This window comes from Tenrec ecaudatus, chromosome 5 (genome assembly GCF_050624435.1).
Source record: "Tenrec ecaudatus isolate mTenEca1 chromosome 5, mTenEca1.hap1, whole genome shotgun sequence".
Taxonomy (NCBI): Eukaryota; Metazoa; Chordata; class Mammalia; order Afrosoricida; family Tenrecidae; genus Tenrec; species Tenrec ecaudatus.
The window spans coordinates 138,955,144-138,974,504 of record NC_134534.1 but is presented as its reverse complement, the minus strand read 5'-3'; the positions used below and the strand labels follow the sequence as shown (position 1 = coordinate 138,974,504).

The window sequence follows — 19,361 nt, the reverse complement described above, 5'->3', positions numbered from 1 at the left end:
GACTTTTCAGTTTCCTCACCTTAATTACTTGAGATGAAGGTAACACTTAATACTAGTCAGTCTTCCTCACCCGTTAATATTTGGAAGTTGGCCTAGAATTGCAGAAATAAAATCAAGCAGGATAGGGATAAAGTACTTTGCGGCTTTTCTCTCTTCTAGATGAGCAACAAAATAAAGCCTTCGTTTAAATTCCTAGTTATTAGTGTTCACATTGGTCCACGCTGGGAACTGGCTGAAGGAAGGAGTGGTGTCAATAAACTGACAGACATTGGCCTTCTCAAACCCTCCTTGGGAGAATGATGAGGCCGTCTTCATCCACAAAGATTACAGCCTTGGAAACAATCGGGGGAACCAAGTTATATGAGTTAGAATCAACTCGATGGTGGTGGGTTTTAAGGGAATTTTTAAGCCGTAATTTCTTTAACCTCCCTGGCAGTCTAAATATGTCAGTTAATTTTGTACCCAAAGTGGTACATTGTTTTGCCTAAAATTTGTTGTTTTATATTTTAAAAACTTCTCATTTTCATCTCTCTAGTAGACATTCCAGGTATGATAAACTTCTGACAGTTACCATTTACCCCAAGCCACACTTCGGATTACCGCCAGGGAGGTTAAGAAATCACAATCATTAATAGGATTTTATAAGCATTTTAGAAACACTTAGGTGAGTGTTCTCAATATTTAAAAATATCCAGCATCTTATTAACACAAACTCCTTCCCAAAGTCCGGCTTTGACGCATTGCACTCTTTACCAAATCATCGACCGACCCGGTCCTCCTTGCCGCACAATGACACTAGCTACTGCTTCTGATAATTTGCCATGAGGGGTGTTTACTATTGGACTTTGATTCCCAATCACGTATAAATAACCTTCATCATAGGGATCCTAATAAAGCCGACTAGATCTGCCCTTTTGGGTTTCTGTCTTTATTGAGAATAAATTATATCAGCTTATTTACAACCGATTTCTAGACGATGTGCTTTCCCAGTTTAAACAACAGACTGTTCATACTCCCCATTTTCCTTTGTTGCTCCCTAGCCTCGACTTGAAGACTTTTCAGAAGGCCCTTAAAGAAGTTCTGCCTCTAAGGGAGCAGAGAGCTGCTGGTTTTGAACTGCTAACTTGCAGTGAGTTTGGTGAATAATTATCAAGTATTGTATGAAGACAAATTAGAATATAAAGATTATATTCTTATTTTACAAATAAGGCAGTTAGTTGGAATTATATACTAAAATCTGAAATTTACTTAATGAAAACCACTTAATGAATGACTATTTTAGAATAGTTATACTCACCTTTAAAAAGTAAATTGCCCTAATAAAATGTTAAAAAAAATAAAAAGTAAATTGGAACAATGTTTATTTTATACCGTTGAGTTGGTAACATGGTGAACCAATAAAAATTCCAAACATCTCTAAAGGAAACCCTTTGTTTATGGGGTTTTACATATTAATTACTCTGGAAAGTTTTTGGACTCTGTTTAATAGCAGATCTCCTTTCTTGATAGTTTCTTGGTACTGCCAGTTCTTGCTATCAGGTCTATAAATAAATTCAAGGGGAAAAAAAACAGAATTGTCACATTACTCCCCGTTTAAAAAATTGCACTTATTCTGAGCAGTATAAAAAACAATGAACAAGATAAAAGTACCTGTTGGTTTCTACAATTTCATTCACTTTATCTATTTTGCAGTGTAGTCTCCCAGCAGCAATAAATCTAGAGAGCTCCCTGATTAAAAAGGGAGAAGAACAGTTTAGTTTTGTTAAGCATTCTCTGTTTAATCAATAGAAACAAAGATCATCCCTAGTATACTGTACGATTATACTGTATACCAGAATATTATCCTATGAGTTCATATTCAGATGGAACATAGGTATCAAATAATAAAACAAAGAAAGGGGGGCTTCAAGAAAATTCATGGGGAAATTCAATTCCAAGATCTTAATTAACTCTTGTTTATTATGAACTCTTTGATGCCCCCTCCTATCAGAGGAAACCATTGCCTAGGAAGTAAAGTTAATCAACTGCCAAGTTTCCTTCAACTTCAAAGTAACTCTTGAGGTCTCAGATTTAAAAAAAAAAAAAGGCAGAATAGCATATTAGGATTGCAGAGATGTATTAAGTCACACTATCTTCAATATGAAAAAGGTATAAGCAATTACACACATAAAAGGAACGTCAGAAATAAAACATAATAGTAAAGCTGTCAGACAAATTCATCTCCTTTCACAATTTGGGCAGCATTTTTGTTACCTATCTGCCCCTTTCCACCGATGGCATGGTCTGTTAGAGAACAACATATCACAAGAAAGGGACTAGACTTAATAAAAGTAAAGAAGTCACCTGGAAAGGAATTCATGCCATCTCAAAGAATAAAATACCTAAAAATAAACACAATCCCATCACAATCCCAATAAGCTTCTTTGTAGAAATGACAAAGCAGTGTCTTTAAATGGTGCTGAGGATACCAGGTTGCAGAGGCAAAAGCAAATCAGATATAATACAGTAGCGACAAATGATATATACTTTTAAAACATTGGGAGCATATACCTAATTAGAATTTATGTCCACCATACACCAAGAACTAATGCACTTTACAAAAACAACCTGACCGAAACATGGGCAAGGAACTTGAATGGCCAACTAGCATATTACAAGATGTTCAATGTCATTATGATTTATATATATAAATATATATACACACACACACTAAAGAGAAATGAAAACCCTCATTCATTTTTGGTGAAGTTATAAAATGGAGTAATCATTATACTTTAGTGGTTCCTCAAACTTACAATACAGAATGATGGAATGATCTAGCAAGTCCCCTCTTAGGTCTCCATCCACAAGTGCTAATTTTGTGGTCACCAGGGTCAGGTTGGGAAGGAGACAGAAAAGATGACTCCTTGCTTAGGAGACCTCAAGGGTCTGTGAAGAGAGATGTGGCATTTTGGAAATGCTTAGCAGTGATGGTTGAACAAATGCATGTGGTGTTGAATTATATGTATAAAAGGAAATAAGATAGCATTCTGTTTGTAATCGACTGTACAATCTTGACAGTTTAAAGCTATAGGATGTCCTAGACTAGCAGTGGTATTGGGCTGCTAACCGCAAGGTCAGCAGTTTGAACCACCAGACACTCCTTGAGACAAAGTCCAGTGCATTTCAGAGATAAAACAAAACTAGAGACTATGGTTAACGTCTTCTTCATTTTGACAAGGGCATGTCTTTCAAAAACCACAAAAATATCACTGCTTTTTTTCCCAAAGAAAGGGGCTTGAGTTAAACAACTGTTGAGGAGGACCTGGAAACTTGTTTAATGTTGCTTTCGAAAATCTGATGGAAATGTGATAAACATACGTACAACCAAATGTTTAGAGAAAAATTATTTCTGATTGTTTGCCCTCCAGTGTACACCACTAGGTCTAGATACCGTATCACAACAAAAACCTAACCCCATAGCCTCTTCTGTTTCCTGCCCCCAAATTTTATTCCCATTACCCTAAGCATATCCTCCAGTGGCGTCACACCACACTTAAATCCCAAGCCAGTACCACAGCCCACAAAGCACGACAGGGCCCACTACCTCTCCCTTACCCTCCACACCTGTGTCCCTCCCGCCCACACATACAAGGCTGTATCATCCAAATGTGTGCCTGCTTCAAAGTGTTTGCATTTGTTAAAAAGAACTATGGCCGACTTCTCAAAGCACACTCACTTCACTTTCAGACAGGCCATATATCTAAGCTACTAGCACAATGATCTCCACAGAATGACTATTTTATATTTTTGCTTGTATATTCTTACTCCTGCATGAGTCAGGGAAAATACTCACTGATGGCTCAGTAAGTCCAATCAATAACTCAAGTGCCAGGAGCCCCACATTTAGCAACCAATGTGACTAGACTTGCAACCGCACAATAAAACCTGGATGGGATTACAGAGCCACCATGATCCAATGAATGGTCCATCAACCAAAGATGAAGACCCAGAGTCAAGGACAGACCAGCATTGTGGTCCAAAAAGAAGAAAAAACCACCTTGAGAGCAAGCAACTCGCCTAGCCTCTGTGCAATGTCAGTGTCCCCACCAAGGCAGAGGATAAGAAAGGCCAAAGCAATACACATGCCAATTTTGATAATATTTTAGGGGGGGGGGCGGGACAAGCGCATACATTACTTAAAAGATGACCTTGAAGAATTAACATAGTCTTCCACTTACTGATCAATGAATTCCACACCAACACCAAAGGCTTCTGCCATATAGCCAAGGGTCAGTGACCTATAGGATTCCAGGAGCTGGCTGTAGGCATGAATTCTCATTTCTCTTACGTAGTATCGATAATGAGGAGCAAAGAGCCAATCCTTTTTCATTTCTTGTTCCACAATAGCTAAAATGACACATCCAAGGAAAGTTTTAAAAATTAAAGCAATTCTGGCTGAGTCCAAAACAGATGCATCCAACAAGTGAAATATTTCCCAGTGCCTTTCGTCTCACCCCTCCACAGTGGGGCCGAGCAGCAAGGTTTGTATAAGCCAACACCACTCAACACACCACTCAACATCTACTTGGCATCAACCATCGGACAAGAAACAGCTTCCAAGGGACTTTGATGACAGATGACAAAGTTCAAGTGCTAACATTTTATTCATGGAAATTTTCCCATGTCCTTAAGTAAATTATCTTACTTTAAAAAAACCAATCAAGTATAAACAGCAGGCAAAGAAAATCAGAAATCCAAAGTAGCAAGTGGAGAGCAAATGCCTTGAGAATGATTGGGGCAGGGAATGTGCGGATGTGCTTTATACAATTGATGTATGTATATGTATGAACTGTGATAAGAATTGTATGAGCCCCAATAAATTGTTAAAAAAAAAATTCAGGTAGTATAGATTCAAAAAAAAAGAAAAGATCATCCTCTGAAGGGGGAGGAACAACAGAAATGTGGGTGTAAGATATGAAAATAATAATTTATAATTTTCCAAGGGTTCATGAGGATGGAACGGTAGAGGAGGAAGGGGGAAAAAGAGGAGCTGATACTAAGGATTCAAGTAGAAAAATATTTTGCAAATAATGATGGCAACATATGTACAAATGTGATTGATACAATTGATGTTATAAGAGCTATAAGAGTCCCCAATAAATTTATATACAAAAAAAACAACTTAAATTCTAAATAGAAAAACACATAAGCATACCTTGAAAAATTATGAAGCAGAGGACAAAGGGATTTCAAAAAGTTTGTGGGAATATTCCAGTATCTCTTAATTCCAGCTGTCCATGAACATTTTGGAGGTCCCCCATCTTTGTTTGTAGCATAATAGTTCTATAAAGAACACCTAAAAATGTTTTCCCTAGCTACTTAAGAATGTAATCTGTACAAGTCAACAATTTATGTAATGAGATTCTAATAGCCAGTCTATACTTGTATAATGTCTGTTTCTTTCAACAGTGATTCAATTCTAAACCACTGGCTAAACTGACACTATCATTAGAATCATGTTATGACCCAGGGGCGTGATTGATAATTGTGGTGGTTACACAATTTCATGTCAACTTGATAAAAGAATGAAGGGGTGGAATCTAGCCTCTCAAACAGGTCACAGCCCCATGATCCCTCCTTGCGGGCATGGCCTTCTCATGAGGATTCTGGGAACTTCCTCTTGATTCTGCCATCAGAAGTTGGGCCTCTCTCCCTCTCCCTCTCTGCCTGCATTGGGCATAACTGCATGTGCTGCGTGAGTCTGAAGAGGAATTCGTGGACTAATGTTGGACATATGGGCTAATATCACACTTATGGACTTGGCTGGGATGTTTTCTTTATATACAATTGCTCTTTGAGCGCCAATCTAAGAACAATTAATTCTTATGACATGGCCCTACTTGATGTCTCTCTTATCAAGAGATCACTGAAGATAAGGGTGCTAATAGCAAAGTGTGGCTATCAATTTGGTGCCTGGCTATCAGAGGAATTTAAAGGCTTGTTTTCAAACAAGCAGCCATCTAAGTGAGGTTCAAGTAAGTCCACGTGGCAGCAGCACACCAATGTGTATGATACAAAGATTATCAACAATAAAACCCAAATCTCAAGGAGGGAAATGTCTCAGAGCTTAAATTGTGAACAACTGTTTTGCAGAATGCTGTGGGAAACCAAAATCCATCTGTAGGGTTCACATGTACATTAAGCCTCTGGTGAATGCCCTGTGAGCACAAAGGACGTGAACAGTCTTGTTAGCAGACAGAGCACTGTAAAGTCCACCATGGCAGATGTAGTTAGCTTAAAATTAAGTATCTTACCATTTGATCTCCCTTCTGAACCAGTTTCTTTCAGTTAAAAGAAAACAAAACTGAAGGGGAAATGCATGTGGATAAGCTACCTGGTACACCCTCTGTTCAGAGAACAGGACGTGAACAGCCTTGTTGGCATGCAGAGGGCACGGCAAAGTGGACTACTGAAGACGCAGTCAGGTGAAAACGTAACACTCGATCATTTCTTCTTCTCCCTTCTGACTCATTTTCAATTTGTTCTATCTGGCTTTTAAATTTTTCTTTCTTTTCTACTGAGGTTTTTCTGTTTTGCTTTATTGTTAAATTTGTTGTTGTGTTTGATCTGGTTTTCTGTTTATGAAATCCAGAATAGGTAATCTAGAGATAGTAACTGAATTAATGCTCCCGGGGGCACAGCAGGGGAGGTTGGGGGAAAATGAGCGAGTAACAATTGGAACGAGAAAGAAGAAAATGCTCTCCGATTGCCTGTGGTGATGACCGCACTTCTTCGTGCGCCTGCGCTATGGAATTGTACGACGTGTGAATCATATGCCAATACGTTTTTAAAATATGACTACAACAAAATTGTACATAGGATTTAAGAAACTCACACAAGCACGAATTATTTTTTTCAATTAACTTACTGCTCTAAGCTAGTGAATTAAGGTATAAACAAAAACAAGATCCTGGTTGCCACACAAAATAAATTCCAAAGGGCAACAAACAGGCAAATAAAACAAATTTCTTAAACTACACAGTTCTGTGAAGAAAATAAAGTGACACAGTAAGTGAACAGGAGACCCTCCACTGACGAGGGTGGGCACAGAAGGCAGACAGACCGCTGTGCAGAGACGAGGGCAGACCCAGGCTGCATGTAGAAGCGGATGAGCAAGGATGGCAGATGCACAACGTAGCGAGAGACAGCTAACAAGACTACAGGAGGCCAAAGAGAAGTGAAATCAATGATATATATGGGGCTCAAGCAAGATGGCAATCTCTAGAGATTAAAATTACTGACTTTTCTTCAGTCTTTTTTGGGGATCAATACCATTCAGATGTATGTTATATATCTGAATGTGTATGTGTACGATGAAAAATGAAAGAGAGGGAACAAGGTAATAAGCCAAGCTGAGGCCAAAGGAAGGATAAGACAGGCCTGCAGAAAACAAGAGTGTGTTACTGAACAACCAAAAGAACAATGACATATGCAGATAGATAAGCACATGTATACATGTATGTACACACACACATAATTACATATGTACCAGCCCCAAATGTCATGGATACAATTTATTTCATAAAATAAAAGAATGTATTGATTCTAAGTTATTTAAGATGTAAGAAAATCATGTGGGAAGGATCCCTATTGTCTTACTGATATAAATATGGTCATTTGGGTACCAGAATATCAAATGGCCAGAAAGAATGGAAAGCAAGAGAATAAATCAGCAAATTTCTTCAGGTAAATCACTACAAACTACACAAGTACTTTCAGCACACCATTTCCTCAGCCCACAGCCATTTACAAATCAGCATAAATGTTTAGCTAAGGCACACAGATAACCCACTGTCAGATGCAAGGGTCACTTCACCTCCATCCAAAGGGAGTTTCAGAATGCCCTCCCATCTTCCCCAGGCTGACTTGCTCATGCCCTCCTACAACTGCCCCAGGCTGATCAGCAAAGAGCCAGACTTCTGGTGTGTGCGCTTCGTTTCATTGGCTTTAATTTTATAAACCTTTAAAAATATAGAAGCAATTTTTAGTCCCTAAACAAAGGAGAAATATGCTAGCTTGCTGATCACCCTCTAAACAAAAACTTTAGCCTATGATTTTCTGCTCACATGTTTTCAGATGTGTGAAAAATCCTCTAAGGCTGTTTGCACACCAGAACTATCAGAGTTCCGATAAGACATGATTGAAATGAGACATTCTGTGCTTACCCAATGACTGGAAAAAAACGGAGTAACGGCATTCATAGAGTGAAAAGAGATACTGCCGAACTGCTGGAAGACTATGTAACACTTCAAGAATTTCTGCTCCTTTAATAACCTAGAATTGGAAAAAACAAAATCTTATCTTGAATGATTTTTTAAACTAGAAAAGCACGAGTCAATCTTGCAATCTAAGTACTGAATGCTCCAGCCATTCATTACCTTTTCCCTGAGGTCCGGTCTCTCTAAGGCGATCATACAGACATAAACGGTGTAGGTCACAAAGGTCTTGTAATCCATAAGCTCATAGGATGTAAATGTTGAAACAGTGTCAAGAAAAAGCTCGGCTGCCTGTTTGAAATCCCGAATAGCCACACAATAAAGGCCTTGGTACACTTTTAGACGATTTCTCCTGTCCCAATCTCCTCCTTCCTCTATCAAGCTATGAAAAATAAAAAGTTAAGGGTAGCAACAATTTTTAAGGTTTCTGTAATTTTCAAGGAGCAAACAATAGTGAGCAACTTGCACCAACAGAATTATTTTACCAAATATATTTTTTAAAGATTTTGCTAAATATATAAATTCTTTGATAAATAAATGCTAAATTCTTTGACCAAATTTACTCATTGAAAAGAAAATGAACATGTTTCTTACATTAATCCCTTATTTGCAGCATCAGAAATTTAGAGAGAATATATATCGCCTCATTTGAACAATGTACCTTTTTGCCTTTTCTGTGTTGCGGGTGATGAGATCATTATCCATGTAAAATAAGCCAATTCTGAGGAGATAGAACACAATATCCAGTCGATGCCCCAAGGCCACCGTTTTGTCATAAGTCTTTCGAAAGGCCGTCAAAGCCCCTTCCTATCAAGACAACCAAAGCATCAGTTGAGGAGAGGAAGGTCAAAGCACATCAGCTGCCTGCAGTTTCTTCCAATGGGTGGGAGCAGAGATGAAATAAGGGACCGCAAAGTCAAGGGTTCAAAGTGCTTATTACACTACCCTGTACACCTGTGTAGAGTGTGCTGTCGTTAAGTACATCAGTATTTAACCTCTGAGTGTTCTAAATACTCCAATACCTAAGTATTCAATTCTATCTCAAAACATAAGACACCAGAATGAATAAAATCACTTTTTTATATGCTGGTACTTTTTGGTATATGTCTGTGGCTTTATTTTATGTAATTACTGTCTCCTAAGTTTGCAAAAGGGCTAGACAGCAACGAGCACATCTAACAATCCGTTCCTGGTTTCTAAATACACTCAACCACTGACCAGAATCAGTGCATCCAGGAGAAACACATGACAGCAAGCTTAAGGAGTGAAAACAGCAGCTCAGCCTGTCACAGCTTACACTCCACGGTAATGGGGACTACACTACTGAGAGCAGGTTAAAAGAAGGACCTTTCTTAAAAGACTTAACCACTAACAATTCTGCAGCAAAATGAGCATCAGAAAGAATGACCATAATCAATTAAGAAAATCCCAGTAAATTCACTCTCTGGTAATACTAAAGAAAACATAAAAGGCAAAGGAGAGTAAATAGGAAGGATTTTTTTTCTTTCTTTCTCCAAGTATGCTACTCAGTAAACATGGAGGCAATGTATAAGAACATCACCAGATGACAATCCTCCAATGCTGAGTCAAGCATGCTCTTAAAAATTCAAGGCCTGAGTCAAAAGTGTTAGGCTTGGCGTTCACTTGTAATACATAGCTTGTTTTAATTAAAAACAAACCAAAAAACCCCCCCTCAAACTCACTGTCATTGAAACAATTCAGACCCATAAAGACCCTGTAAGACAGGGAGCAACTGCCCGTGTGGGTTTTTGAGACTGCAACTTCATGGGCGCAAACAGTTCGTCGTTCTCCTGAGGAGTGGCTGATGGTTTCAAACTGCTGACTGCTCAGTTAGCAGCCCCATGCAAAACCACTATACAACCAGGGCACCAAACCTCCCCATTATTTAGCATCAACTATGTACCAGGTACGACTTTATGGTCTCTGCCCCCATCTTTAAATCTCATCCAGGAGAAACTGTCACCCCAATTTTACAGATCCAGTACCCGAGACACACAGAAGTGCAGTAGTACCTCCTAATGATTGAAACTGAAATGAGAATGGCAGCAATCTGACTCATGAGCCTGGTTTCACTTTTATATGACCATCACGACCTTCTCTTACACCTGAATACTTGAGAACACACGGCCAGTACACCCTTTCAACCACTCCACAGCTACTAAATTAGAAAGCTCTGACCTGGCAGGGAGCTGTCTCTCTCAGGCAGCATCAGAGGACTATAAACTGGGCTGGCTAGTGGAGGGAACAGATTTGACTATGCCAACTAAAACTTTTACTGCAAAAATGAAACCGTCTAGGAGGTAGCCATTTAAGGTTTGGAATACACCCCACGGAATCACTAGCATACCCAGAAATGAGGTGTGCCAAAAAGTGTTTTACACAGCAACAGTTGGTAGAGCAAAAAAAAGAAAGGCTGAAAACTACACTTATGTCCATCAACAGCTACATAAATTATGGCACAGCTGACCCAACATGTAAAAATTCGGCAGCAGTTAACCAGAACAGACCTTGGATGTATTAACTTGGAATGATCTCCCAGACCTACCGAATTGAGAAAAGAACTTCAATGTTTATTATGTTTTAGGTTTGTTACAGGAGAGCATCACATAATTGTAAAATGAACAGAACCACTGGTTCCAATGAGCCCAATTCAGAATAAATGGAAAACAAAACACCAAAAGCATCACCAGCCCGGCCCTTGGAGAGAAGCAGCGAGGACCAGCAAGACCCTGTATGAACGCGTCTTTAGACTGTTTCACTAACTCCGGCAGGCAGGCGTGCAACCTTTGTAGTGTTCCCAAAGTAAATTGCTGCTTAATAAAAGAAGTCTCCCTAATCTGGAATGCTTCCCGAGTGTGGGGTCCCTTCACCACAAAGGAGAAGCCAGCCACCTCTGCTTACTTTGTCGCCTATCCGACAGAGGTACTCTGCCTTGGTCATCATGGCGTCGCGGATCTCGCTCTCGCCCAGATTCTTCTCTGCGTCTTCCAGCATATCATCCAAACGTTTCAGCTCTTCTTCGTTCGCCTTCTTCATCTTCGTGAGCAGGTCCACGTCTATCTGCCAGTCGAGGGATTTACACAAGGCTTCGTAATAAGGAGCCATGTCTGAAAGGAAGAAAATGGAACAGAGCGGGATTCCTGAGCCTGTTGGACTGTCAAGAGTGCACCCACCTCTTCCTGCACACTGTTTGGGTCACCCCTCAGTCCCCTAACCCACTGGGGGGCGGGGGCGGGGCGGGGAGAGCTTGGTTCAGGGCTGTGCCAGCAGGTCTGTAAACGGTTGCAGGTGGGGTTGTTTTACAGCTGGGGCAGTCAGGCGGCCTCGGCCTCTACACCCACACCGGCGAGCCAGTTCGCCTCCACACAGCGCTCTCCCCGAGTTCCCAGGCAATGAGCGGGACACACACCCGGGAGCCCCCGCCGCTCCCAACGCCCCCAAGCGCTACTACTGCCCGAAAGGGCTTAAGAACTGGTCTCAAACTCCGCTCTCCTCTCCAGTGAAGTCCTTAGGCCGGGCCCACCCCCCAACGACAGTGTATCTCGAGTCCCCCGTGCTCAAGACCGAACAGAGAAGCTGCCCCCTCACAGAGCAATTTCGGGTTCCCCGGGGGTAGCCCATCACAAGGGGGCCGGTGGAAGGGCTGAGAAGCCCGGGCTGGGGTCGGGGGCCTTCCCGCGGACTCCCGCGCGCGGCGTCGGCCTAGGCCGCTGACTCGGCGCTCGCGCGGCCTCACTGTTGTCGCGCACGGCCGCCATCAGCTCGTCGCGCACGGCCGCGTCCCCGCGGTGCTCGGGCAGGCTGAGCAGGAAGCGCAGCTGCGCGATGCGCAGGTCGGGGTTCTTGGGTAGACCCTCCTCCTCTAGGTTCTCCAGCGGCATCTCGGCGTCGGGGCCCGGGACGGCGAAAGGAACACAGCAACCCAGCAGACAACCGCGGCGGCGGCGGCAGCGGAAGGAGCCGACGAGCGGGGCTGCCGCCTCTGACGGGACTTCCGGCATCCGCGCCGACAGCGGCCTCTGCTGGCCACCGCCGGGAGCGGCCTGAGCACGGACGCTGGCGCCCCCTAGCGGCGCCCAAGGAGTTTCCCACTCAAGGCTGTGCGCCGGTGCATTCTCAATCCGAATGGACTTGATGGCGTGGATTTGGGGTTCACCTTTACAGAACTGGATGACCACATCCTTCTCTTCCAAGGAAGCTGGTGCGTTTGGATCGCCAGTCTTGCAGTGAGGTGCTTAACCGTTGCTCCACCAACGCTCCCTGCAGAATCCCCATAATAGGGATCCAATTCCAAATCCAATTCTAATTCCTAAACCTATTTCCACCCTTGCTTTAAACTATTTTACTCTTCATTCCGTTGTAGAATTAATAGAAGCTGCCCTTCTTTCGAGATTTTATATATATATATAATCGAGAGATATATATTTTAACAGTAGATTCAACCCCCATGTCGGGTCTGGTCCTTACTCTTTCCTGGGTCTTTCCTATGTGGTTGCGTGCTGTGGAGTGGGCGCTGGCTCACAGTGACCCGATGCTCAACAGAACAAAACACCATCGGGTCCAGTCTCATCTCGGCATTGTCATGTTGGGGCCATGACTGCAGCCACTGTGCCAATCCATCTTGTTAATGGCCTTCCTCTTTCTTGCTGCCCCTTTACCAAGCACGATGTCCTCCTCCGGGACTGGTCTCTCCTGACATGTCCAAAGTGTGTGAGACAAAATCTCTTCATCCTCACCTCTAATGAGAATCCTGGCTGTATTTCCTCCTAGGTTTGTTTGTGATGGTAATCATGATATTTTTCAATGATCTTCACCAACAATGTCATCCAAATGCATCAATTCTTCTGTCTTCCTTATTCATTGTCCAGCATTAGCATGTATATGACAACAGCACGGCGTGGGTCAGGTGCATCCTCGTGCTCAAAGCGACACCTTTGCCTCTCAACACTTTACATAGATCTTGCGCAGCAGTGATTTCAGTCTTAAAATTATGAGGCAGCGCTATTAGCCCCACTATCCAGATCAAAACACTGAGGCATAAAGAGTTTAGGGCACATAACACATATAACACCGAAATAATAAAAGTCTTTATCTACAGCGCCAAGATCCATGTTCTGCGCGCGCGCGCACACACACACACACACACACACACCTATCCTAAGAAAACAGTACCCAGGATTCCAATCTTCAATACATGCAACAGCATCATCACTTGGGTTATTTTAGACATACAATGAAATCCTGCTGTGTCTGCATTTTCTACCTTCTTGTCTTCATGTTGCTACAATGTCTTCGAAACTGTTAAAGCGACACAGAGTTCCATGTAACGGATAATCATAGGTGACAGTCACTCTTTCCCTCCTTAAAGGTATCTTTGGGTTTCCCAAAGTTAAGAGGAATGGCCTTAGATATAAAGATAATGTTATACTGTGCACAGCACAAATTCCCATGCAGGATAACTAGACCCCAAAATGAAAGTTTTCATGATTTTGTATGTTTAAAGTCAAATGATTTTCCAGACGAGTTACACCAGTTTGCGCGGCCAGTGAAATGCTTGGAAATGCCACATTCTCACCAGCAGCTGTTAATATATTTTACAATATTATTTGGGGCACAGGGATCCCTGGGGACAGAGTGGTTAAAACTGGGCTGCAAAGCACCACAAGGTCAGCGGTTTGAAATCATCAACTTCTCCTTGGGAGAAAGAGGCTCTTTATTCCTGTAAAGAGTTACAGTCTTGGAAACCCACAGGGACGGTTCTGCCCTATCCTTCTAAGTTAGAATTGACTTGACGGCAGTGAGTGAGTTTAGGGGGGAGGGGGGTTGTATTGAAATAAAATAAGCATTTTGGCTATAACTCAAATGATAGAAAAAACACAGATATCAAGGGAAAGTATTCCTAGCACTGCACCACTGTTAGATGTCTGTTAGAACGTTCTAAACATCTTTCACTCACTCACTCACTCTACAAAGAGTTACTGCGTGGTTAGGTAGTGCCGGGCACTGTTCCAGGCACTAAGACTGCAGGAGTCGCGGACCTGACACTGTAGAGACATTCCAAACCATAGACAAACCCACTACCGTGCAGTCGACTTGACTCATTGTGACCCTAAAGGTGGGAGTAGAGCTGCCCCTGTGGGTTTCTGAGACTGTAAATCTCTGCAGGAGGAGAAAGCCTCGTTTTTCTTCCAAGGAGCAGCTGGTGGTTTTGAACTACTGCCCTTGCAGGTAGGAGCCCAACTCATAACCCACTACTCCACCGAGTTCAGATTAAAAGTTACCTACATGTACCATTCTATACTTGCATCTTATAAATGGTTTTGTTTACCCTACCATGTACTGTGGGTACCTTCTGGTGCCAATACATACAGATTGATGTCCTCATCCCTCCTGGCCACACAGCACTGCATTACATGTCTGGTCCCACTTCCCCCTGGAATGCTTTGACAGGGGCTTCAACAAGTCTGCAATTTTTACTCTACCATTGGCCATCCGTGTGCAAATACATCTTCCCACATGTGTACCTATTTCTTACAGGAAATCTCTAGAGGAACAATTACTGAATAAAAAGGTAAACAAACAATTTCTGTTTTGATGTAATGGGTCAATATTACACAAAGAATTTTTTACATGTATGATCTAAACAAACCCACTTTTATTCATCTTTTTTCGCTGCTCGAAATGTTCGCTGTCAGAACTCAGATTGTAAAAAAAGAAAGAAAAAGACAACCCGGAAGAGTAGAGAATGGAGCACACCCTGACACTGCTGCCCTGGGTCACTTTGGACACCTGGAGCTGAGTCTCCGCAGTGGGGTTTGCACAGGAATGAAACAGCAGAGTGACACACGATAGTGAATTGTCTGTGTGATCGGTGCTGTGCCTAAACACCAATAGTATGACACTTCGTTGCTTTTGCTTAGTGCCCTCCAGTCATTCCAGACCCCGGCCCCCGTGTGCCACAGCACACAATGTTGCTCAGTCCTGCACCGTCCTCACACCTGCGGCCACTGAGGCAGCAGCTCATCTCTGGACGCCCTCCCTCTTTTTGCCGACCCTCAACTTGACCGAGCAGGAGGTCACCTCCAGGGACTGGTCCTTCTGGTTAATTCGTACAAACTATGTGAGACCAAGTTTTGTCCTCCTCACTTTTAAGAAGCGTCTGGCTGTATTTCTTCTAAGCCAGTTTTGTTCATCCCAGCAGCCCCTGGCATATGACTCTTTTTTGCCAACACCGTATTTCAAGTGCATCGCTTCTTCTCTGGTCTTCCCTCTTCACTATTCCATGTTCAAATGTATGTGAGGCAAAAGGTCAACAATTTCTCAAAAGCAAAAATGAGATGACAATGCGAAACAAGCAGAACGTAGTTATGGATGATGTCGACAAATTGGGGTAAGTGTATTAAGAAAGAAAGAAAAAAGCCCGTGGTAATTATGGCCCATGGTCCAGTGTGGTCCAAATACAAGTCAAGATTTTCAAGAGGAGACAGGGGGAGACATAATCTAACTTGAAAGAACACATATGAAGTTCACAGAGAAGTATTCGATGTCAAAGATGCTTCAAGTGCATAGGAATGACCAAATGACACTTTAATGTAAGTGTCAACATGTATAATGTGAACAAAATGATTGCTAGCATTGTTGCTTTTATTTATATCTGTTATTATTTTCAACTTCATAGTTTATAAAAAATAGTCACCCATTTCCCTCTGGTACATTTAGGCTTAAAAGGGGCCCTGGTAGTGTGGTGGCTCAGCTCTGATGTGCTGATGGAAGGTGTATGGTTCGGACCCCCCAGCTGCTCTTTGAGAGGCAGACTTGGCAGGCTGCTCCCGAAAGGACGACACTCGTAGGAAGCAGCAGGGCAGCGCCACGCTGGCCCCAGGGCCACTGCCCATCAGAACTGACTCCACTCATGGCAACTGGTGTTTCACTTTGATATACTGTTGGCTTTTTTCAGTACTTAGATCTTAGACCAATCTGGAATATAGAAATAAGGACTAAGGTAGAGTATGTACTACTTGACGTTTTAAAAATAATTTCTGATGTAATAAAAAAAAAACAGTGGGGGGGGGGGGAACCAAACACTTAAGATCTGTTTTCCTAGCTCAGAACTCATTACTTCACTTTTGATTTGACACCGGGGACTATTTGTAATCAGCTCCAGATACATTAAATACCCTTGTTTTGAAATACCCGCCTTCCTGTGATGCGCCTCTCAGAGAAACTCCTCTCTGTGTAAGGCTGGCTGGGTGGAGAGAAGCCGGAGGAAACCAGTTTCGTGGTGGGTCAGCAGGTCACGACTCTATAAGTTAGGCTACCCAGAGGAGCTGGTTGGACACGGTATGTTTTCCTTCAGGAAACCTGGCTGGTATTCATACAGACTCGCTCTAGAAAAACCCACCTCTGATTAGGAGTTCTCAAAAGAGAGGGGCCAAGAAAAATGAGAAAACGGTCCAGAACTGGACGTGGCATTAAGGATAAAGGAATACTTGGCTATGGGTATGAAGAAGAAAACAGACCTGATGCAAGGGGCTTAAGTGGAGAGCAAATGCCTTGAGAATGATTGGGGCAGGGAATGTATGGATGTGCTTTATACAATTGATGTATGTATATGTATGGATTGTGGTAAGAGTTGTTTGAGTCCCTAATAAAATGTAAAAGAAGAAAAGAGAAAAAAATGATTAGGGCAAAGACTGTACAGATGTGCTTTATACAATTGATGTATGTATATGCATGAACTGTGAAAAGAATTGTATGAGCCCCAATAAATTGTTAAAATTTAAAAAAAAAATAAGAAAACAAAACCACAAACCTTCGGAAGAGTGATCACAAAGAGAAAGTTCCAAAGGCTGCTCCTGAGGAAGGATAAACAGTCACCACGAAGGAATAGGAACCCAAGAGGGTCCTGGGTGACTAGACGGCAAGGCCTTCCGCCTGTGGAGGTGCGGTGCTTTCCGGTGTGGAATAGCCTACGCTCCTGACGAGGGGTCTCAGACTACAGCCCGGCTCGGAACCACTATGCCACAGGGCAGAGCTGAGAAGTCAGGTGTTTCCATGGAAAGAGGCAGGAGGTATAAACTCAAGTTCATCAGAAAGGAATGAAAGACTTTAAAGAGCACGCACACGCACGCACACGCATGCGCACACACACATGCACACACACATGCACACACACACACAGATTATCATCAGAGATTCAGATTTGTGACAAGAATTGAATCCATGATCAAAAAGTCGTTTTGGGGTTTAAGGAGACACGTGCGTAAAGACCCATGACTCTAGAGCAGGCGGTTGAAACTCTGTGACGGGTTGACCATCTGGGTTCCTAGCGTAGCTGTGTCATCAGTCAGGCTGCCATTGCCAGAGGCTTCCGGGCACAGCTGCCTCGGGCACAAATGAACCAGGAGGCCAACCCCCTAGGTCCCCTGCACATGAAACGCACTGCCCTTGAGTTGATGACTCCAGCAACCCTATGGAACAGAGTAGAACTGCTCCGCGGGTAGGTTTCTGAAACTCTAAATCTTTTTTTTTTTTAATCATTTTATCGGGGGCTCATACTACTCATCACAATCCATACATACATCAATTGCGTAAAGCACATTTGTATATCCGTTGCCCTCATTATTCTCAAAACATTTGCTCTTCACTTAAACCCTTGGCATCAGCTCATTTTCCCCCTCCCTCCCCGCTCTCCCTCCCTCATGAACAATTGATAATTTATAAATGATCATTTTGTCATATCTTACACTGCCCGATGTGTAAGAGTAATTGGGGTCCACTGCCTAAAAGAACTATAGGATGTTTATTAGGAAAGTCCAATCCAAATTCTCATGGTGTCGCTGGAATTATTGATCAGGGTTATGAAGAAATTAAGGCAATGATGAGTTCTGATATACCATGGTTTATAAAGAAGGGAGATCGCTTATGCCAATTTTTACCTCCTTGCATTTTTAGAGTCAAAAGTTTCCTATCAGGAAAGAGTACTAAAGAAATCTGACCACCTTTAAATCAAGGGGTCTTCTGGAATGCTGTGGTGGGGAAACAACAGCGCCCCCACATGGAATTAGAAATTGAAGGGAAGAGGTTTTTAAACTATGGATACAGGGTCATTTCCTTAGGGCAATCAAGAGGGTCCAAGACCCTCCCATTAACTTCCCCTAAATCCAGCTTGGTAGGAATGGGTGAAGTTAACCAAGAGAGACTATTGCAGGATTGTAAAATCGTACAGCGTGAGAAGCCTGAAAGGCAAAACGGCCTCATTGAGTCTATAACCTTGTCGGTGAGCTTGGAGAAAAAAAAATGTCTGTCTGGTAAATTACTTAAAGAACAGCAGAACAAATTTATTAAGATTTTTTTTCAGTCTTTCAAAGTACGTAAATTTCCCCAACTAGTCAGCTCTCTTAATTCTCTGAGAGCTGGGAGCCAAAATTTGCATCTTAGCTCTCCAGATTCCCTGAGAGCTGGAAGCCAAAATTTACTTAACAATGGAGGCTATCTAACTAGTAGTTTTACTGGTTCAAGACCAAACAAGTTAACTGAGATTGCTAGCAATGCTTTAATATTTACATTGTTAAAACAAAAGGGGAAGAAGAGGAATCTTATGTGTGACAAAGTTAATTTAGTCATTTTAACCAAAAAAATTTCCTCCTTCCTAAAAGCTTGTAACAAAATTAGGGCAGATAAACACATTTTCACTTTTACAGAGAAAACTGATCCTAAGAAGCCCCAAGACGATGGACACCGCGTTTGGGATCCACCTGGAGAAAGGGCTATGCATTTATGTTTTTACAGAATAAAGCTGATGGACTCCCTTTAAAAGGATGCAACCACGTTTGGAGAAAGACAGACAAGGAACAGATGGAGAAGCCACCCAATATTAATCATAATTCCTTTTTCAGGTTAATGACACCCCAAAGAGAGGGGCTATTTGTTTATATTTTCACAGGCAAAGGAGATAGGTGGATTTCTCTTCAGCCAGCAAGGCCCAGAAGAAAGGAGGGAAGCTGATGTGTGACCTGACCCCCCTGTCCTGTTACTGAAGTTATTCAAAACATCAAGGAGACCTGGCAGAGTCCTGAGAAT

At 42.3% G+C, this 19,361-nt stretch overlaps 1 protein-coding gene across 1 annotated transcript; it reads right to left on the bottom strand.

The window, feature by feature from the left end:
- Positions 1 to 1,344: 1,344 nt before the first annotated feature.
- On the bottom strand, positions 1,345 to 12,240 carry PSMD6 (proteasome 26S subunit, non-ATPase 6). Its single transcript, XM_075549944.1, has 8 exons — positions 12,016 to 12,240; positions 11,181 to 11,386; positions 8,920 to 9,065; positions 8,421 to 8,640; positions 8,208 to 8,316; positions 4,221 to 4,389; positions 1,651 to 1,728; positions 1,345 to 1,541 (listed from the first exon to the last, which is right to left on the bottom strand). The coding sequence occupies exons 1-8, from the start codon at positions 12,158 to 12,160 to the stop codon at positions 1,445 to 1,447; spliced, it is 1,170 nt and encodes a 389-aa protein (XP_075406059.1). The 5' UTR covers positions 12,161 to 12,240; the 3' UTR covers positions 1,345 to 1,444.
- Between the last annotated feature and the right edge of the window lie 7,121 nt (positions 12,241 to 19,361).

Coding starts and splice junctions, on each gene's coding strand:
- PSMD6 (XM_075549944.1), bottom strand. CDS start 12,160: ATGCCGCTGGAGAACCTAGAGGAGGAGGGTCTACCCAAGAACCCCGAC. Junction 11,387..12,015: donor GGCGGCCGTGCGCGACAACA/GTGAGGCCGCGC, acceptor TCTTCCTTTCAG/ACATGGCTCCTTATTACGAA. Junction 1,729..4,220: donor GGTGTGGAATTCATTGATCA/GTAAGTGGAAGA, acceptor CTTTTTAATCAG/GGAGCTCTCTAGATTTATTG.